Below are 18,207 nucleotides of genomic sequence, written 5' to 3'. Positions count from 1 at the left end.
CTGCAGGAAAACCCCGGCCAGGGTTCTGGCCGGCAGCCCACGGGCGCACACTACTCCTGGGCCTCGCTCACTCACCGATGCCCAGGTGGGTGTTGATGGAGGCATAGCGGGCAGTGCCAGTCAGGTTCTTGTTTTCCCGGTAGGGGATGTGCTGGTGGGTGCGGGCGTCCCGGTACTTCTTGGCTAGGCCGAAGTCAATGATGTACACCAGGTTGCCCTTCTTCCCCAGCCCCATGAGGAAGTTGTCGGGCTTGACGTCCCGGTGTATGAAGTTCTTGGAGTGGATGTACTCAATGCGGCTGATCTGGGGGAGGGGAGAGCAGGTTGTTCAGCAAGTGTTCCACGGAGGGGCTTCAAGTGCTCGGGGCCAGGCCTGGACTAGGGGCTGAGGGCTAGGGCCGTACAGATGGAAAACACATCCAAGGTCCCTGTCCTGGGTGGAGGAGCCAGATCAGTCTGCAATCACCATGTATGATGATTTCAAGGGGCAGGTAAGGGAAGGCTTCCTGGAGGAAGTGATAGCAGAGAGGAACTCCAAAGGAAGAGTTCACCAAGTCTGCTGTGACACAGGAAAGAGAGCAAGGCAGGAAAGCGAATGGCAAGATCTAGAAATGAAACCCAGCAAGGCATTCAGGTTTCGCCTGCCTGGCTCTGCACCCTCAGAGGACATGAGAGGCTATCAAGGGACCAGAGAGGCATTTCGAAGGTTGTTTTGGCAACCAGACCGGGGGAGCAGGAGCACCAGTGAACTCTAAACTTGGCAGGGGTGACACAGATGGAGCACACAGACAGGATTTGTCCCCAGACTTCCAGAAAACACCAAAGTCAGGCAGACAGACAGGCCCTTGTCTTCCTTTAAACAATGTGTCAGAAACTTAAAATTAACATATATGCACAAAATACGTACTCTGGCAGGCCCCTTCCCTGGGCCTCAGGCTTCTGAGTATTTCCTCCTAAACTTTTTTTGAGTCTCACATCCTGTGGGAATCTGATGACCCTCCTCTGCACCCACACATTTAGCCTAAAACTGGAGAATGTTTGCAGACTTTCTACAGGGCAGCCACAGACACAGACCCCTATGTAACAACATTTCCGTGTACCACTGCAGGGCCAGAAGTCTATGCTTTTTAAATTTCTTTTCTTTCTTTCTTTCTTTTTTTTTTTTTAAGTTTTCCTCCTGGGATTTATAAAGGGATTGAGGACCTAAGCACTGCTCATCCGTGAGCGCCTTCTCTGGTCCAGGCACTGCGTGGCATCCCAGGTGACCCCACAACAACCCAGCAAAGGGGAGGCGCTCCTGGGGAGACTCTGGCCCAGCAGTTCACCTACAGTCACTCCACAGGGATAGGACCCAGGTCTGTGTGACCACAGGCTTTACAGTCACCTGAGGGTAGAGTCCCAGGCCTTCCCCGGAAGCCCAACCGAGCAGGTCTGGAGTGAAAACTGGGAGTCTACATTCTAATACCCCCTCCCTACCCACATCCCAACCATGGCTGATGGTCAAGTTTCCCTAGTTCTGGTCCAGGAACCAGGCCTGTCCTAGGTCGCTGTCACTGCCTCCTGCCCCAGCATCCTCCAGCTAGGTACCCAGCGCCCACTGGCACGATGGGACAGAGGAGGTTGGAAGGGAAGCCGGGAGCCCAGTCCTCAGCTGGCGTGGGTAGGTGGGGGACTCACCATCTGGTCGGCCAGGAGCAGCACCGTCTTGAGGCTGAACTTGCGGGAGCAGAAGTTGAAGAGGTCCTCGAGGCTGGGCCCCAGCAGCTCCATGACCATCACGTTGTAGTCACCCTCGGCCCCGCACCACTTGATGGACGGGATTCCCACTGCGGGGGATGCGGGGCTGTCACTCGCCACCCTGACCAGCCCCAGGGCCCCTCCCACACACAGGCACATGCACAGAACTCCTCAGGCTCCCCACTGCCACCCTCCCAAGCTCCCTCCGGCCCTCACCTCCCCCCTGCATCATCTTGTAGAACTTGCTCTCGATGTGCAGCTGCGGGTGCTTCGTTTTTACACACTCGAGCTTGATGGCAACTTCTTCACCAGAGGCGATGTTGGCACCTGCCAGGGCAACGAACCGGGGTCACACTCGGCTGGGCAGGCCGCCCCAGACCAGGACCAACTCACTGTGTGCCCCAGAGCAGCGCAGCGCCCCTTGAGGGAGGCTGGAAAGGCGGCAGAGGGCCCAGCGCTATATCCAAGGGAAGCAGAGGGCCTGGGGAGCACGGAGCAGGTGCCCGACCCAGCTAGGGCAGGAGGGGAGAGCCAGAGCTGAAGCGCGTGCAGGGAAGGAGGTGAGGGCTACGGATCATTCAGAGAACCAGAGGCTGGGGCAGCAGGAAGGCTGAATGCGAGGGGGGTCAGGGCGGGGCCGAAAAACGCTCCCAGACCAGGTAAGGGGAACTTTATCATGGAGGGTAGAAGCCACTGAGGACCGAGCTGGAAAGGTGAGGTCAGTGGGGTGTGGGGCTGAGGAGGAGAGAAGGGAGGGGGGCAAGGCTGTCTCAAGAAAGACCCAAATCCCAGCTGCACGTGGCCTGTTTCCCCAGCTTCACTAATGGGTGGGCTGAGCTGGAGGGCTGGGGGCTAGGCTGAGAGGCCAGCTCCTTCCGGGGGCCAAGAGGGACTGCAGCTGCGGTAACTAAACGGCGTAGTCTTAGCACACAAACAGTCAACACACAAAGTCCGGAGGAGGACACAACCACTGAAGAACTGAGTACAGGATAGAGCTGGCACCTCAAATCAAGGGACAAGGCGGGACTAAGCAACAAACGTCTTGGAACAACCGGGATCTGAGAAAAGATACCACAGCTCACACCACGCACCGGATGTCCCAAGTGGAGTCAAAGATCATACTGGGGAAAAAAATAAATCAGTGTAGGTTGGCTCAACCACTTTGGAAACCAGGTTGGCCTCTCTATCTGGTAAAGCTGCACACACACAAACCCCTGACAAAGCCAGTCTACTCCCAAGTGTGTGCCCTTCAGAACCAGGTGAGCACCGGGAGGACACGCAAGGACCTGTACAAATGACCACAACGTTCAGCACCAGAAGGATGGCTACAGGGCGGGCAGTGCAGGTGCCCCGGGGACGCCACGGGCAGTGGAAAGGCATGCACGACGGGTAAACGGGTGGCTCGCAGAATCTGAACCCTGAGTGCAGAGAGCAGGAAGCAGCACCGTTCACAAGAGCCAGAAGGTGGAGACACCCGAACGTCCATCACTGGAGGCCCAGAGAGCCATTCCGTCTGTCCCTTAAAAAGAACAGGACACTGACACATGCTGTGGCGACACGGATGGACCTTACAAACACTGTGCTCAGTGAATAAGCCACACACCAAAGGACAAATACTGTTTGATTCCATTATATGAAATGTCCAGAACAGGTGAATCCATGGAGACACACAGGAGACTGGTGGTTGCCATGGTCGGGGGGCAGGGGGAAATAGGACGGGCCTGCATAATAGGGGCAGGGTTTTCTTCTGGGTGATGAAAATGTTCTGGAACTAGATAGGGATGGTGGTCGCGCCACACTGGGCCTGTAGTAAATGCCACTAAATTGTGTACTTTTAAAATGGTTAATTTTTTGTTGTAAATTTCACCTCATTTTAAGAGAAAAAAAGAGGAAGGAAGAGGCAGGAGGATGCAAGCACAGTTCTGTCTCAATTTCAAAACACACGATACTGAAATATATATAGTTTAGGGATATAAACATGGGATAAAACTCTTTAACAGAAGAGAATAACTTAAAATGCCAGATGGTGGTTACCTCTGTGTGGGGGAAGCAGAGGGCAGGATGGGGTGGGGTATCAGGGGGCTTCAAGGTGACAGGCATGTCCTCCTCCAACTGAGTGGTGGAAAGGATGCCTTATACCATGCACGTTTTATACATTTAATAAAAAAAAATAAACAATGAGATGTTAGAAGTGAGCACTACCTTTTAATTTGGGGGTAGGCAAGGCTTTTTATCCCTGACTTAAAATTCAGAAGCCATTAAAGAAAAAAAAAAAAAAAAAAACGCTCCCTCCCCTCCAAAAAAGGAATCCCTGCTCCATGGAAAAATACCAGAAACAAAGTCCTAAGACACAGTACATACTCGTAACTCTTATCAATGTCAGAGAGCTAATATCACACTAATATATAATGAGCACCTACAAATCAGTAGGAAAAAGACCAACGACTCCATAGGAAATAGGGTAAAGGATCCAAACACACTTCACAGAAAAAGAAAGAAATCATTAGTATAAAAATGGCTTACTCATATGAAAAGATGCCCAAACTCCTTGTAAGAGAAATGCAAGTTAATATTACCCTGAAAGATCATGTCTACCTAAGCTATCATGCTGTCGGTGGGCAGGGCGGGGGGTACTCCTCCCCAGCAGTCCCAGTGTGACCTGGGCAGGTCAGGCTGCAGGGCCACTTGGCTCCCTCCTGCTCCCTCGATGGGGAGTTTACTTGACACTCTCCCACAGTGCAAAATAAGGCCCGGGAGGATGCTGTTTGCAACAGTAAAAGCTTGGAAACAACCCAAATGTCCAGCAGTGGGGACTGGTTAAATAAAGAAAGGCCCATCCATAAAACGGGGCACAATGGAGAAAGAATGAGGAAGCTCTCTCAGTGCAGAAGTGGAAAGATCTCAAAGATACAAGAAGTGAAACAGCAAAGTACAGAGCAGTATGTATTCTATGCTCTCCTTTCTTGTTTAAAAAAACAGTGGAGAAACAATATGTATCTGTTTGGTTGGATCCACATAAAGAAACACTGCAAAGAAACATGAGAAACCAGTTAAGACCCCGCAGGCTTGGATCAGGGCTGGATCAGGGCCGGAGGTGAAAAGGACATTTCTCTGATACCATGTTATTATATCTTGTCATTTTTTTCAACATTTGTTGAGCTATAACTCACATACTACACAACTGCTTCTTTAAAGTGTACAACTCAGTGGTTTTTAGTATATACACAAGGTCATGCAACCAAGACCTCAGTCAATTTTTGAACACTTTCATCATCCCCAAAACACCTGTAGGGGCTCCCCACCGCCCCCAGCTCTAGGCAACCACTTATCCACTTTCTGTCTCTATGGACCTGCCTACTCCTGACATTTCACATACATGGAATCATACAGTATGTGATCTTTTGTGACTGGCTTCTTTCACTTTGCATGTTTTTGTTTTTTGGTTTGTGTGTTTTCATTTCTAAACTACGTAAAATTAAAAAAAAAAAAAAAAAAGGACTCCTAAATCCAGTGAGCAACGGGAGAGAAAGTGCTTTGCAAACTGTAAAGTGCTTTTGCCACAACAACAATCATCACTGGGGAGAGCCTCGCACGTTTCTGGGGGACAGTGAGGATGGGGGCGGGGTGGAGCTGGGGCTTACTGCAGTCCACTGGCTGTGCAGTGGGAGGAAAGGCTGCACAGGCTCCTGCTGTGTGAGCAGGACCATCCAGACAGCAGCATGGGCAAAGGCCCGAAGAGAATGGGTGCAGTGAGTGCTGGGTGGTCTGGTGCAGCTGGAGCTCAAGGTGGATGAAGAAGATAGTGGAAGAGGTGAGCCGGGTAGAGATGGGAAGGGTCTCAATGCTGAGCTAAGATCCTGGCATCAGCCTGAGACTCGGGGGCCAGGCATGGACGCCTCATTACAGGGCACTGTTGATTCTTTGCTGTGGGGTGGTCCTGTGCACCGCAGGGTGCTCACCAGCATCCCTGCCTCAGCCCACTAGCTACCAGCAGTACCCCCCACCCCCGCCACCCTAAGGTGAAACAACCAAAAATGTCTCCAGATCTTGCCAAATGTCCCCTGTGGGACAAAATCTGGCCCCCTCCCCTTGCGGAGACCCACTGGTGTATTACAAAGGACTGAAGAGGGCTTGGTGGGGGGACCCAGGAGGCTGCTGCAATTGTCCAGATGATGGTGGCCCTGCCCAGGCAGGGGGCAGAGACCAAGCAACACTGGATGACGCAGGGCCCTCAGCACTTATGATTCAGCAGACTGTGCAGGGAGCAGAGGTGACGGGAGAACACCCTCCCCAAGATGGGGAGCTGGAGGGGAGGAGCACTTTGTCCCCTTGAGCTCTTACACCATCCTGCCAGTACTACTGTTTGTATCTCTATTCAACATATGTGGAAACTGAGACACCAAAGGTCAATGACTGAATGCCACACCACTTCCCTGAACAGAGACCTAAGCTGTAAGGCAAAGGCTTCCGACCCCCACCAACTGCTAGAAAGCTGCCACAGCTGCCTACGGGTCCCCCCACCACCAGACCCCTGCACTGCCTCTGAACTCTACCAGGAAGCTTCCAGTCCTCCCTCTGACCTCCCTTACTTCTCACAACTACTGACCTAAGGCTCAGAGAGGTTGTGTAACTGGCCTGAGGTCACACAGAACCGGTTGGGGCAGAGCCAGGATCTGAAACAGTCTCTAGAGCCTTTTTTTCTCTCGATTCCAATTCCCTAGCATCTCATTCATTCAATCAACAGACACATACTTAGCCCTGGGCCAGCTGAGGCAGCCCTGCCCTGGAAGAGCTCAGCTCACCTTCTATGGGAACAACAAAGGATAACTGTAAGTTAAAAGTGCCAGGCATCTGTAATGACCTATATGGGAAAATAATCTAAAAAAGAATGGATTTATGTATACGTATAACGGATTCACTTTGCTGTACACCTGAAACTCACACAGCATTGTAAATCAACTAGACACCAATAATAATTAAAAAAAAAAAGAAAACTAGAATATTTTAGACCAAAAAAAAAGTGGGAGGCAAAGGTGGCAGACGTGGCCCCTAGGGGGATGGGATGAGCAGCCCTGTGGGAGGATAAGCCAGTCTGGAAAACAAACCTGGACACAGCGAAGGGCTTGGACCTGGCCAGCCCTAGAAGGTCTGGGACCCTGGCAAGTTCTAGGTGGGGAGGGGGGATGACCAATCTCCCGTGGGGGCTCACGCAGACACTCACAGACATGCTACAATCAGGGACCCAGCTGGACCGAAGGTGGGGATGAAGTACCCCCACAATCACCTGCAGGGGCGTACCGTTCCCCCCCTTCCCCAATTTAGAACTGAAGACCAGAGACTAAGAGGTCTAGAGAGTCCCCGAGGCACACGGCCAGCGGTTGGTAAAGTGGGCGGCACAGGTTCAGCCACTTCTGGACCCCATGCAGCCAAGATGAGGCCCTAACAAAGCTGCCCCGCTCTGCTGGCTGGCCCCTGTGATGCCGAGGGGAGAGGGAGGAGGGACCAGAAGAGGACCACGGGCCTTGCAGCCACATCCACAAATGTGCTCGCCTTCAGTCGATCCTGGAAAGCAGGGCCTGGAGGCTGCGCCCAGCCCCACCTGCAGAGGCCATCTGGAGTCAGGCCCTGGCACTGGCACCAGCAACAATGTGGCCAGAGCTTTGAACAAAGGGAGCCAGCAAGGCCAGCCACGGAGGCCCTACAGTCACTACCATCCCCACACCAGCGAAAGGGGCCCAGGAAGGAGCTGGCAGGACACAGCATCAGGCCAGGTCCCCAAGGCCTGTGCATCTGGCGAAGGCTGGACAGTCAGCAGAGAACTGGCTCCTGGCCCACACTCAGGCCTAAGAGGACCTAGTTCCTCCGACAGTAGCAAATCCTAACCAAGATTGAGGATTGGGAGACACAACATAAAAGCACCACTGCTGGGCAGAGTGTGTGCAGAGTTTCTGCATGCCATTACTCGTTAGTTCTCATCACCCTGGAGGCCTCAAGACTCCATTTTACAGATGGGGAAGCCAAGGCTGTGGAGGTCATCACTTGCTCAAGGGCATACAGCGAGGAAAAGAAATGCCAGTACCCAAACCCTGGTAGAATTTACTCCACAGCCTGTACAAGAGGAGTAAACCCGGACCTAGTTTTTAAAATGAACTAGATGATTACTGGATAGACAGGAAGTACTACCCCTAGGGAGGTCCCACCACATGAGCCAAGGACACTGGCTTTCTGAGTGACCTTGGGTTGCCTATCTCTGGGCCTCAGCTTCCCTTGTGCAAAGAGAAGGCCCGGGGCTGGGTGTTGTCCAGGAGCAGGTACACATCTGCCAAAAGCTGCCTCTTCATGCCCTTTGCCCTCAAGCCAGTGGCTCTAGGCTTTAGTCCTGAGCCCAAAGCCTCCATGATGAGAGGGTCCTTTATACCCACCCCAATTTCACAAACAGTAAGGAGATGGGTACCCCCTCTCACAGATGAGAACACTGAGGCTCAGAGAAAGTGACTTATCCCAGGTAACACAGCACTTGAGAAATAGACTAGGGACCTGAACTTGCCCCCATATCCCAACCTTCCTCTCTCCTGCCATAAGTGAGGCCACTTCACAGCCCCCATTTCCTCATTCGTTCATTTGAGAGGACTCCACTGACCGCCCACATGCTGGGCGCTGGAACAAGAAGGTGGACACAACCGAACGCCTGGCCCCCTGCCTCCCACCCCCTGGAGGAGCCTGGAGTCACAGAGCAAACCTTTCAAACAGCGCCAGCCTGCACGGCTCCTTGCCTCTGTCGTGAGCTCTGCGGTATTTACAGGAGGGTGACCGACCAGGTGCCTGACAATGACCTGCACATCCGGCTGGCGCTTTACAAGATGCTCCCCACGCGCCCATCTCACGTGTGCCTCCTGACAGTCCTCAGCCGACCAGGCATCAGCATCACACAAACTTCACCCACCGCACAAAGCCAGGTCTGACGGCTCCCTCCCACATTTTGTCCTGTACGCTCTCTTCCTCCTGTGGAGGGCTGCGGGTAGAAAGTCTGCCTTTTCTAGTTTTGGAGAGAAGCCTCGGTGGCCCACCTGACCATGCTGCCCGTCTCTTGATGTGTAAAGTGGGGAAAGCGCGGCATCATCTCTAGAGGCTGCTGTATGGGGAGACCACATTCAAACAGGGCCCAGCCCAGCACAAGCACTGCCCAGAGAATGTGGGCGTACGTGTCCCCGCCCCTCTGACGGGGAAGGGGCGGCTCACTGAGAAGCAGACGTCATACCCCAAGGGGGCAGAGACCCAGACCACTGGGCAAGAGAATCCCCTGAGCTCTGAAGCAACAAGCATGGCACACTGACCTGTCAGTTTCCTCTGCCCACGACAGAGCTGACGTATTGCTCTTTTCCCAGGAGGGAAACAGAGGCATGGATGCTTCCAAGGGCACAGGGACACGCATGGGGAGAAACCCCAGGGGCTGCCACCTCGCTCTAACCACTCCAATTCATGAACACCAACACAATGTCTCCCTCCACATTAAATACTCCCAAGGGCTGCACCCCTTAACGGTGCCTACCCACCCAGGGCAGCTGAGAAAATGGCATTCTCCCGGGTCAAGGACAGGGATGAGAGATCAGTGATTTGTTTCACTGACAATAGGAGAGCAAACTCAGACTTTCAACAGGAAGCACATCCGGGGAGAGAGATCCTAAAAGCTAAGACCTCCCCCACCCGCCCTGCCCCAGCCCCAACCCCGAGGTTAGGGGGGGCCTGCATCATTCCGAAGCCTTCCTGGGCTGAATTCCAGGAGGCGGACCACAGGGCGCCGGCCTAGCTGGGAGCAAGCAGCAGCCCAGGCCTCTCTGTCCACCAGCAACCTCCCCCAGGAGACAAGAGACAGGGGTACTCACCCAGCCTGGGCTTTCCCACGGCCCACTGCAGACCCAGGCCATCCGCAGCTAGAAACCAGAGTTAAAAATACCCTCCTCTGCCCGGACTGCAGCAAGTGGAAACCACCCCCCTGCCCTGAATGAGGAGCCCCTTGGCCTGCCTCCCCTCCAGCCCGCTGCTTCCCTCCCCACCTGGGATGGCTCTGGGGACAAAATGACCAAAATATGCCACCAGAGCCACGTTCCGGCTTCAGAGCATGACATCTTGGCATCTTTCCTCCTAGTCCCCAGGGGTGTCCCAGGGACTCCAGAACCACTAAGCTGGAGCCAGAAACACGCACCTAGGTAGATATCTCCGAAGGACCCGCTACCGATCTTCCGGCCCAGGCGGTACTTGTTCCCCACACGTAGCTCCATGGTTTACTGTTGCTGCAGAAGGAAGCAGAAACACAGGGTCTCAGAGAGGAGGGGAGCTGGGAAGGGGGCCTAGCCCCTGGACCCCACCCCACCCCCAGGAAAGGTCATACAAAGCCACAGGAAATTTGGGACACCAACATTCTCCCTCCCACAGGCCAGGAAGGGATTTGGCCTCACTTTGCCTGAGGGCAACCAGGTGTCAGGTAGCAACAGGTGTCAGTGTAGCCAGGCAGAAGGGGGACCAGAAACAAGACCCAGGAGGAAAGAGCGAAGCAAGTATCTCCTCGAGGGACACTCATTCAAGGACCCTCCAACAGGAGCCTGTAGGGGGCAGGCCAGTCACAACGGGCAAAGACCCTGAGAGGAAAATTAAGGACAAAGGGGGTGATGGGGAGGGGGGATGCAGGAACGGATCATCCTGGGGGTGCTGCCATGGCAACCACCAGCAAACTCCAATCTCCAGGGATAGGAGGACAGCTTGAACAGAGGGTCCCCAGTGGAGTTCCTCAGCCCCATTAGGACTCGGAAATGACAGGGTCCCCATGCCCCCATTCCCACCCCAGGTTACCAGCACCAAGAATTGGAGGCCAGGTCTCCACAGCCTGGGCTGGTCTTCCCAGAGGCAGACCCTGCAAGTCTGCAGCGTGCCCTGCAAGAGAGGTCTCCTCCCCAACTTAGGGGGAAGGCAGAAAAGGGGCCCCCAGAACATTCACCTTCAGGTCCTCTCCCTCTCGACCTTGCAACACCAAGAACCTCACACAGGACTCTCTGTAAGGATTTCTTTGCATGGACAGTTTGGGGCTGGCTTTCTTCAAGACTGACGATCTCCTAAGAGGGCCCTGCAGAGCAACTGAGGAGGCCAAAGCCAGGTTTTGAGCTGCCAGCTTCTGTGGGGTGGGAGAAGGTCTGGGGGGAGGAAGTGCTGATTTGAGCACTTTCCTCCTTCCTGGGCCCCACCCTGGGTGTCCAAGCTCAGGGAACATCAGAGGCCACCCTAGTAGGGATCCCTCTGCTCTGGCCTGGGGCAAAGGTCTGGGCACTCTGAGATTCTGGCCAGCAGAGGAGGAAACTCAAAGACCGGGAGGTGGTTTTTGCTCTGGGGGATGGGGAGGGTTGGCCTATGAAATAAGGAAAGGGATGGGGGATCCCTAAGATCTGGGAGGACAAGTGCAGAAATCTATAAAGAGGTGCCACCCTCTGCAGACAGAAAACTCAGGCCCAGGGAGGCCATGCCACCTGCCCCCCACCCTCCCAGCAGCAAGTTAGTGGCAGTTTCCTCCCCTAGGACCCAGACAGGGTTCCTGCTGCCCTACCTGGAGGCCTCCCACCACCTCAAACAGGACTTGTTTCATAGCAGGAGACAAACAAAACAGGAATATGGAAAAGCAATTGTGTGCAGCACAGAGGCTCTGTCCCTTCCCCATGCCAAGTACTACCCCAAAGGCCAGACTCACCTGGGAGGGGAGATGGGGGAAATTTATTCCACAGATGGTCAGGCTAGAGCTCTCCACCCCAGCGGAGGCAAGGAGCCAACAGCTCCTGCCCAGAAGAGACATCCAGCCTCAGCACTAGTTCCCAGGGAGCCGACACTAGCCCTTCACCAATGGTCACAAGGAAGGAGCCTCCACCCCGAGCCGGCCAAACTCCAGGCTCTCCACCAAGGGCCTCTGTCCACACGCCTGGCCAGTCCCAGTCAAGGTGCCAGGGCTGCCAGCAGAACACACTCCACATTTGCCGGGAAACTCACATGCCACACACCTCACATACACACCATCCTGTGTGTACACTCCAAAGGAAGAAAGAAGCGCAGACATACACTGTAAGCTCTGCCGGGGCGGGGCGGGGGTGGGGGGTGGGGAGCGGGTTCGTACACACACAAACATCCCCCCCAGTCCGTTTTCCGCCTACGCCAATTCAGAGCGCACACAAGGCAGCCGGGAAAGCCGCAGGTTAGGAAAGGAACATAAATACACCCGCATCCTATATTACATAAATACCCACGCTGGGTTATATAAATACCCGTGCCCTCCGTCTGGGTGTCTTACATAAATACACCGCACATGACCCCCCAGCCCCTCCCCACTCACCAGGCTGTCGGCAGAGAAGGGGAGAGAAGAGGGTGCAAACAATTAGCCCTGCAGACAACCACCAATGCTCCGTGCTACCACCCAGACCCGCCAGCGTTCCTCCTACACCCGGGGGAACCAGGGCCCCAAGGAGAGCCCAGACTGTCCCAGCACTGTCTCCCCAAAATCCTCCCGGAGCAGAGGAGACAGGCTTGAGTCAGGACTGGGAGAGGCTCTCCAGTTCTTTGCTGCTTCTCTCTTTTAGGGGGCGGTGGGGGGTGGCATTGGAATCAACGAGGGAAGAAAAAAAAAAAGGCGGACATGAGGAGTCCGGAGTCCGGAGTTTCAACTGGTTAAAAAAAAATAGACAAACTACCAAGCAGAATGGCACATGGGCAGTTTTCTTACTCCCTGACCACCCCCTCCCCAACCAGGCGCTTGTCCCTGGATCATCAAAGTAAAAACCGGAGGGACATCCCAGACACCCAGGCAAAGGAGCCCCAAACTGGCATCTGTTGGGTGCAACTGAGACACTCGGGGATCCCCTGTCCCCAAATCCTTCTCCATGACCAAGGCTGATCCAAGAAGAAAATATGCAAGAAAACTAAAGGGAAAAGTTGGGGAGGGGGCTCACCCCACTTTGGGTTTGGGTGTGAAGAGCTTGGGAATCCTCCAAGGAGACACCCGGCACAAACATAGTTCTATGTTCCACAGAGACTTTTGCAAAACATGGATTTCTCACGCGCAGAAACAGGAGAATCCGATCTGATAAATAACCCCCACCCCCTTTCTTTCTCTCCACAAAGGAAAACAGAATCGGTGGCTGGGTGACCACACACCCCATCACCCCAGGGCCCCCAAGCGCCCCCACCCAACACGCGGGAGCAGCCTTGCTGACCCCCAGGTCTGGAGCACCCGGGTCAGGAGCGAAGGGGTGGGGGGCGCTGCTGATGGTCTGGTGAAGACTCCCGAAGCCCAGGGTTTGGCTGAGAATCCCGAATCAACAGTATCGGGTGCCCCCAGCACCCCAGTCCCGGGTCCCCTCCCTCTGCGTCCCCAAATCGCAGCCCGGGGTGGCCGTCTCGGCCGGCTGGGGCCTTGAAAGGTCCAGCTAGAGGAGGGGGAGGCGGGCCGGACTCGGGGGGCCTCCGCCGGGCAAGCCTGCAAAATAATAGTCACCCTCCTCCTCCTCCTCGTCCCCAGCCGCGCCTTTGTCCTCGCCGGGCCGAGCGGGCGGCGCCCGGGCAGCCCCCCCATACCCGAGAGCGAACACGCGTGTGTCCGCCCTCTCCTCCCCTCCCCTCCCCTCCCCTCCCTCTCGCGCAAAAACAAAGAGGCGGAGGGAGCCCCGTTTCCCCCCAGGTTTGCGCCCCTCCGCGGGCCCGTGGACCCCCAATATTTACCCCGCCGGGAAGGCGCCGGTGCCGGGCCGCTGCTCGGGGGGCTGCCGCGGGCGGGGGCGGCCCGCCGGGGCGGATGCCGGAGGATTCGCAGAGCCGCCCGGCGCGCCAGCCTCTCCCGGCCCAGCCGCCGCCGCCGCCGCCGCCGCCGCGCTCCGCTCGGCTCGCCCCGGCCGGGCTCAGGCTCTGCGCTCTCAACAACGCCGCCGCCGCCGCCGCCTCCTCCTTCCTCCGGGCCCTCCTGCCCGACTGCCCCCGCCGCCGGCTCGCGCGCTCCCGCCCGGCGCGCGCCCGCCGGCTCCCATTGAGCCCCGGGCCCGCCCGCTGATGTCATCCCCGGCCCGCCGCCGCCGCGGCCGCCCCGGAGGATTTAAAGGGCCCGCGCCCTCCGCTCCCAGGGACGCTGGGGGACCCGCAGCCGGGAAACACGGCCCCTTAGCCTCGCGAGGAGCGCCTTGCGGGAACGAGGTCTTCTGTGCGGAGCCAGGGAACACAGACACTGACACCCTGATCCAGTGGGGGCACAGGTGGGAAAACCTGGTTGGGGGTGGGGAGGAGGAGGACACACAAAAAGCTGGGGTCTTCTAGATCCAAACCCTCTGCCGGGTTCTCTCTTCTCTCACATGCTAGTAGTGGGTCCCTCCGAAGGGCCGGGGCTTGCAAAAGGAGAATGTTTAGAGAGTTGGGGGTTCACTCCGCCTCGGGGCTCTGAGAGCTGCAGAACCCACAGGCCCGGTTGATTCAGGGGCCCACGATTTGACCTGACAGCAAGAGATGGAGGGGCATTGACAAAAGGCCCAGAGAGGTAGCTCCCCCATGGAAAAATCAGAGGCAAAGACCTTTTTCTTCTCCCTTCTTCCTCTATCAGCAGCTCAAGCTAATGGGCACAGAGCTGACCTCAAACCCAATCCTGTCCTCACTCGTTTAATGAGGGACCCCACATACTGCCGTAGAACCAACACCTGAACCAGGGTCCCCTGAGTGGTGCACATGTAGCCAACGCCTCTCCCAGCTCTGGGCTTGGGTTTCCTTATCTGCAGATCCGGAAGGTGCACCCATCCCTCCCCAGGTCACCAAGAATTAAGGCTTCCTACTGGCTTCCATAGCAGGCAGTGAACGATTCCAGGGCAGAGTTATTAAGACGATGGTATTTACACTGTACCATGCAAAGCTCTAAATTATGACACATCCGTTCACGTACGCAACTATGGCTGTGGACACACAAAATGCTGGAGTGCACTGCATCCAGTCCCGGAAGCATGGTTCCTGGGAAGAGTCAGTTCAATAACAACAGCATCTTCCTTCGAGCCTGAGGGACTTAGTCACACTCTCCAAACTGGCAGGAGCCCCACAGGCTGGGTTCTTCTTTCAGAGCCCAGGAAACTGCAGCCCAGGGCGGAGAAGGGGTTGGCCCAGCATAAGATGGCTCTGTTCTCCCATTGGTCCCTGGGAAACTGAGCCTATCATAATCTCACTTCCAAGAACAGGAGAGTGAGAATAAGACTCCCTGGAGAGGTCTGGGGCAGTCAACTGAGGACCTGCCCTCAGTACCACTTTTACCCGAGAGGGTCGCCAGCCAAAGTGGTGGGCTTTGCTTGGTCTGCGTGGTGTTTTTTGTTGTTATTTCTTTTGCTTCGTTAACTGATTCCCAGTGTTAAAGTGGGAAGATTTCATATGACAGGTCTGTATTCCCTACTTCTCTCAAAACACTGGGAGAACTGCCACTCTGGGCCCAAACTCACCCTGGGCCCTGGCTACACTCAGCTGGCCTGGGTGGCAGCCACCCACCTTGGTCACAGCCCAAGGGCCCTCACATGTTCCTTCACGTCAGCTTGTTTTACCCATCTCTATGACTCCCTCATCTCCTGGAGGTCCCCAGGTGTGACCCGTCCTAGAAGCCAGCCACCAGGCTTGGCTACCAATGCCCTTCCCTTTGTCACCTGGTTCCATCCCAGTGTCACCAACCCAGAATCCTGCTTCCAGTGTCCAGGGAGGCCAGCCCTCCCTGTGACTGCAGGTTCTTCTAAGTGAGACAAGGTGCCAGGTCTGGGGCTCCAGTCACAGGGCCCCCCAGCACTACTGAGCAGGGTGGATACACCGCTGTGTCCTCCGTCCTCACCACCCCAACCTTCCAATCTGGCCCGACTTCCCAGCCCTCTCTCCCCAAGAAGGGATTGATACTCCTCCAGCACTGGACTAAGTACCTGGCACTGGCAGAGGTGTTATCTCACTTAATCCCCTCAACAACAGATGAAATCCTACTCTGTCCTTCCCTTGGTTCAGAGAGGAATCTGAGGCTCCTTTGCCTCAGGGGACACATTAACAGTCAGATGTCCCAGTTTCCCCTCCCAATCGTGTCACATGTCCCCTCCCATTCCAGAACTTGTAACTGACCCCCCCCCCCCAACTACTGAAGATCCTGGTCAACCAGTCTTGAGACCACTCCTCCCCTTAAGGCCTGTCCCCAGCCTCTCCCCCTGACCCTGCGCCCCCACCCGTTCTCTCCCTTGGAAGAATGCTCCCCACACCCCCTCCCTGATTAGCTGTTCTGTGGGCCCAAGTTCTCCTCCTCCCTACTCCCCTCTGACACCACCCACGGGTCCTTGGAAAGAACTTTGCAGCTCAGCTCTAAGGAGAAACCGAGGGGACACAAAACCCAGCCAAGAAGAGGAAGTGATTCCAAAGAGAAAGAAAACTTACAGCAGCCTCTGGGCCTCACTCCTCTCTCCAGACTAGATTCTCAGTAGTGATTCCTCCTGGGACTTAACTCCCAACTCTAAAGCCCAAGGGCTGGAGTTCCCCTAGCCCCCCTCCCTACATACCCACCCAGCCACCCACCCAGAAGATGCAATCAGGACTGGGACAATAGGTGTCTGAAGAGCTGATCACTGGTCCCGCCCTGGGTTTCAGCGCCCTGGGTTACAGCTGCTCTGCGCTGGTCAGGGGGAGCCGCTGCTGACGGTCTGTACCTGTTTCCCTGGCACCCCAGAGCACTGGGCTGGGGATCATGTGGTGCTCAGTGATGGGGAGAAAGATTTCAGCACCACCGCCAAGGGACCTGCTAAGTCGTGGGGGTGGGGGTGGGGTGGGGAGGAGGAGGGCACCTCGGATTTACCAAGCAAGTGGGGAGGGTTCTTAAAATGACTCTTTACAATCTGTCCCCTGAGGCTGTCCTCCAGCCTCAGGACCTCAGGCCTGGCTCTTCCACTGCCTGGGGCACTTTCCCCTCAGGTATCTACCTCACCTCCCTCAGGTTGCAACTCAAAGACCCAACACAGCCAAAAATAAATAAATAAATAATAAATAAACAAAATAAATTAAAAAAAAAAAAAAGCTGCCTCTCCTCTGCTTCATTTTGTTTCCTGGCACTCGTCGCTACCTGATTGATGCTATATGGTACTTATTTGACTTCCTTTTCCTTTTTTTTTTTTTTTTTTTGGGCTGCCTCCCCACTGGAATACCAGTTGCACGGAGGCAGGGATTTAAAGCTCTTTGAGGACATCACTGCATCACAGTATCAAGACTGGTGTCTGGCACATTGGAGGGACTTAACAAGAATTTGCTGAGTGAGTGAATGATTGGACTGTGAAGGGACAGCCTCCACTCTCTGAGAACACATGAAGAGCTATCACGTACTGAGCACCTACTGTGTGCCAGGTCCCTCTGAGACCTGTTACCTGCATTCAATCCTCACACCCACCCTCAGCGGGGCAGTGGCCTTAGGCAGAGCCCATGCTCTTAACCTCCTCTCCCAGGCTGGTGGAGAACACAGCTCTGGGACAGGCCCCTGGCCCCCTCCCTCGGACCCCAAAGCTCCTCTGCTAGAGAAGCAATTCCGGGCCCCAGTTGAGAGCCACAGGGCCTCGTGGGGCTTATTTATTTCAAACCCATCATTTCCCAAGCAGAGAATCTGAGACTCAGGGAGTCCTGCTCAAGGTCACAGAGGGAACCTGAGACGTAGCCCACAGTGGTTAAGAAGCTACCCTCCAATGCTGACTTTTTAACCATGTGACCCTAGGAAAGTTCCTTAAACTTTCTGAGCCTCATTTGTAAAATGCACAGAAACACCCTAGTCCAGACGAAGCCTGAGTGAGAGGAAGATGTCGATCCTATTACCATTCTGAGGAGCGGACAGGGAGTGAATGCAGGCCTGTTTTAGATTCCTTCTAGCAGCTTCTTTCCTTACCTTACCTCCCTGGAGGGTCTGCCACAGCCCGTTTGAGGTGCAGGTGGATTGGAGGTACGCAGACTTAGCTGGGCCCAGGTGAGCCACTGGCCTTGCCCACTCTCTGTCTATATCTGTGGTCTCGGTTCTAGGAGGCACCTGCAAGAAGTTTCTCCGGGGTCAGTGGCCCACACAGGCTCTGCTCTAAGAGGTCCTCCTCAGGTGTGCCAGCCTGAAAATGCTTCCTGACTCCGTTCACCTCGGCTCCTTGCCCGCAGAGCCTTCCAGGATGCTCCCCCCCCGCCCCCCCCCCCCACCTCTGGCTGCTCCCACGGCAGTGCCCTGATGCCTTGGCCCGCCCTCTCCAGGCTCCACTGCCTTTTGACGCTTCTCCTGGGTGACCTCACCACACCGTCATGACTAGTCAGGTCGTTCCTGGCAATGGTTCCTCCCTCCTCTGACATCTTCAGCCAAGAGGCAGCAGGGCGGGGTAGCAGGAGGCCTGGGTTCGAGTGCCAGCTCAGCCACTGAATTTCAGTGGGACCTTGAAGAATTCACAG

The 18,207-nt window shown here is 55.5% G+C and overlaps 1 protein-coding gene across 17 annotated transcripts in view; it reads right to left on the bottom strand.

Annotated features, from left to right (window-relative positions):
- Positions 1-18,207, bottom strand: part of CSNK1E (casein kinase 1 epsilon) — a 33,658-nt gene that overhangs the window by 9,565 nt on the left and 5,886 nt on the right. For 4 of the 17 annotated variants that reach the window (XM_057740882.1, XM_057740884.1, XM_057740870.1 and 1 more), the window contains exons 2-5: positions 9,941-10,028; positions 1,954-2,064; positions 1,678-1,826; positions 76-304 (exon numbers count right to left, since the gene is read on the bottom strand). In XM_057740882.1, coding sequence (XP_057596865.1) covers positions 76-304; positions 1,678-1,826; positions 1,954-2,064; positions 9,941-10,016 — 565 coding nt within the window. In that variant the 5' untranslated portion in view covers positions 10,017-10,028. Of the gene's footprint in view, positions 1-75; positions 305-1,677; positions 1,827-1,953; positions 2,065-9,620; positions 9,669-9,940; positions 10,029-10,193; positions 10,359-10,729; positions 10,923-11,470; positions 11,556-13,261; positions 13,378-13,485; positions 13,832-17,668; positions 17,931-18,207 lie in introns of those variants that run through there. The other 13 variants (XM_057740868.1, XM_057740869.1, XM_057740878.1 and 10 more) reach the window with 10 other exon arrangements.

The sequence above is a fragment of the Hippopotamus amphibius genome, chromosome 7 (assembly GCF_030028045.1).
Source record: "Hippopotamus amphibius kiboko isolate mHipAmp2 chromosome 7, mHipAmp2.hap2, whole genome shotgun sequence".
NCBI classification, from domain to species: Eukaryota; Metazoa; Chordata; class Mammalia; order Artiodactyla; family Hippopotamidae; genus Hippopotamus; species Hippopotamus amphibius.
Note: the sequence above shows the minus strand (reverse complement) of the source record. Positions and strands in the feature narration are given on the sequence as shown.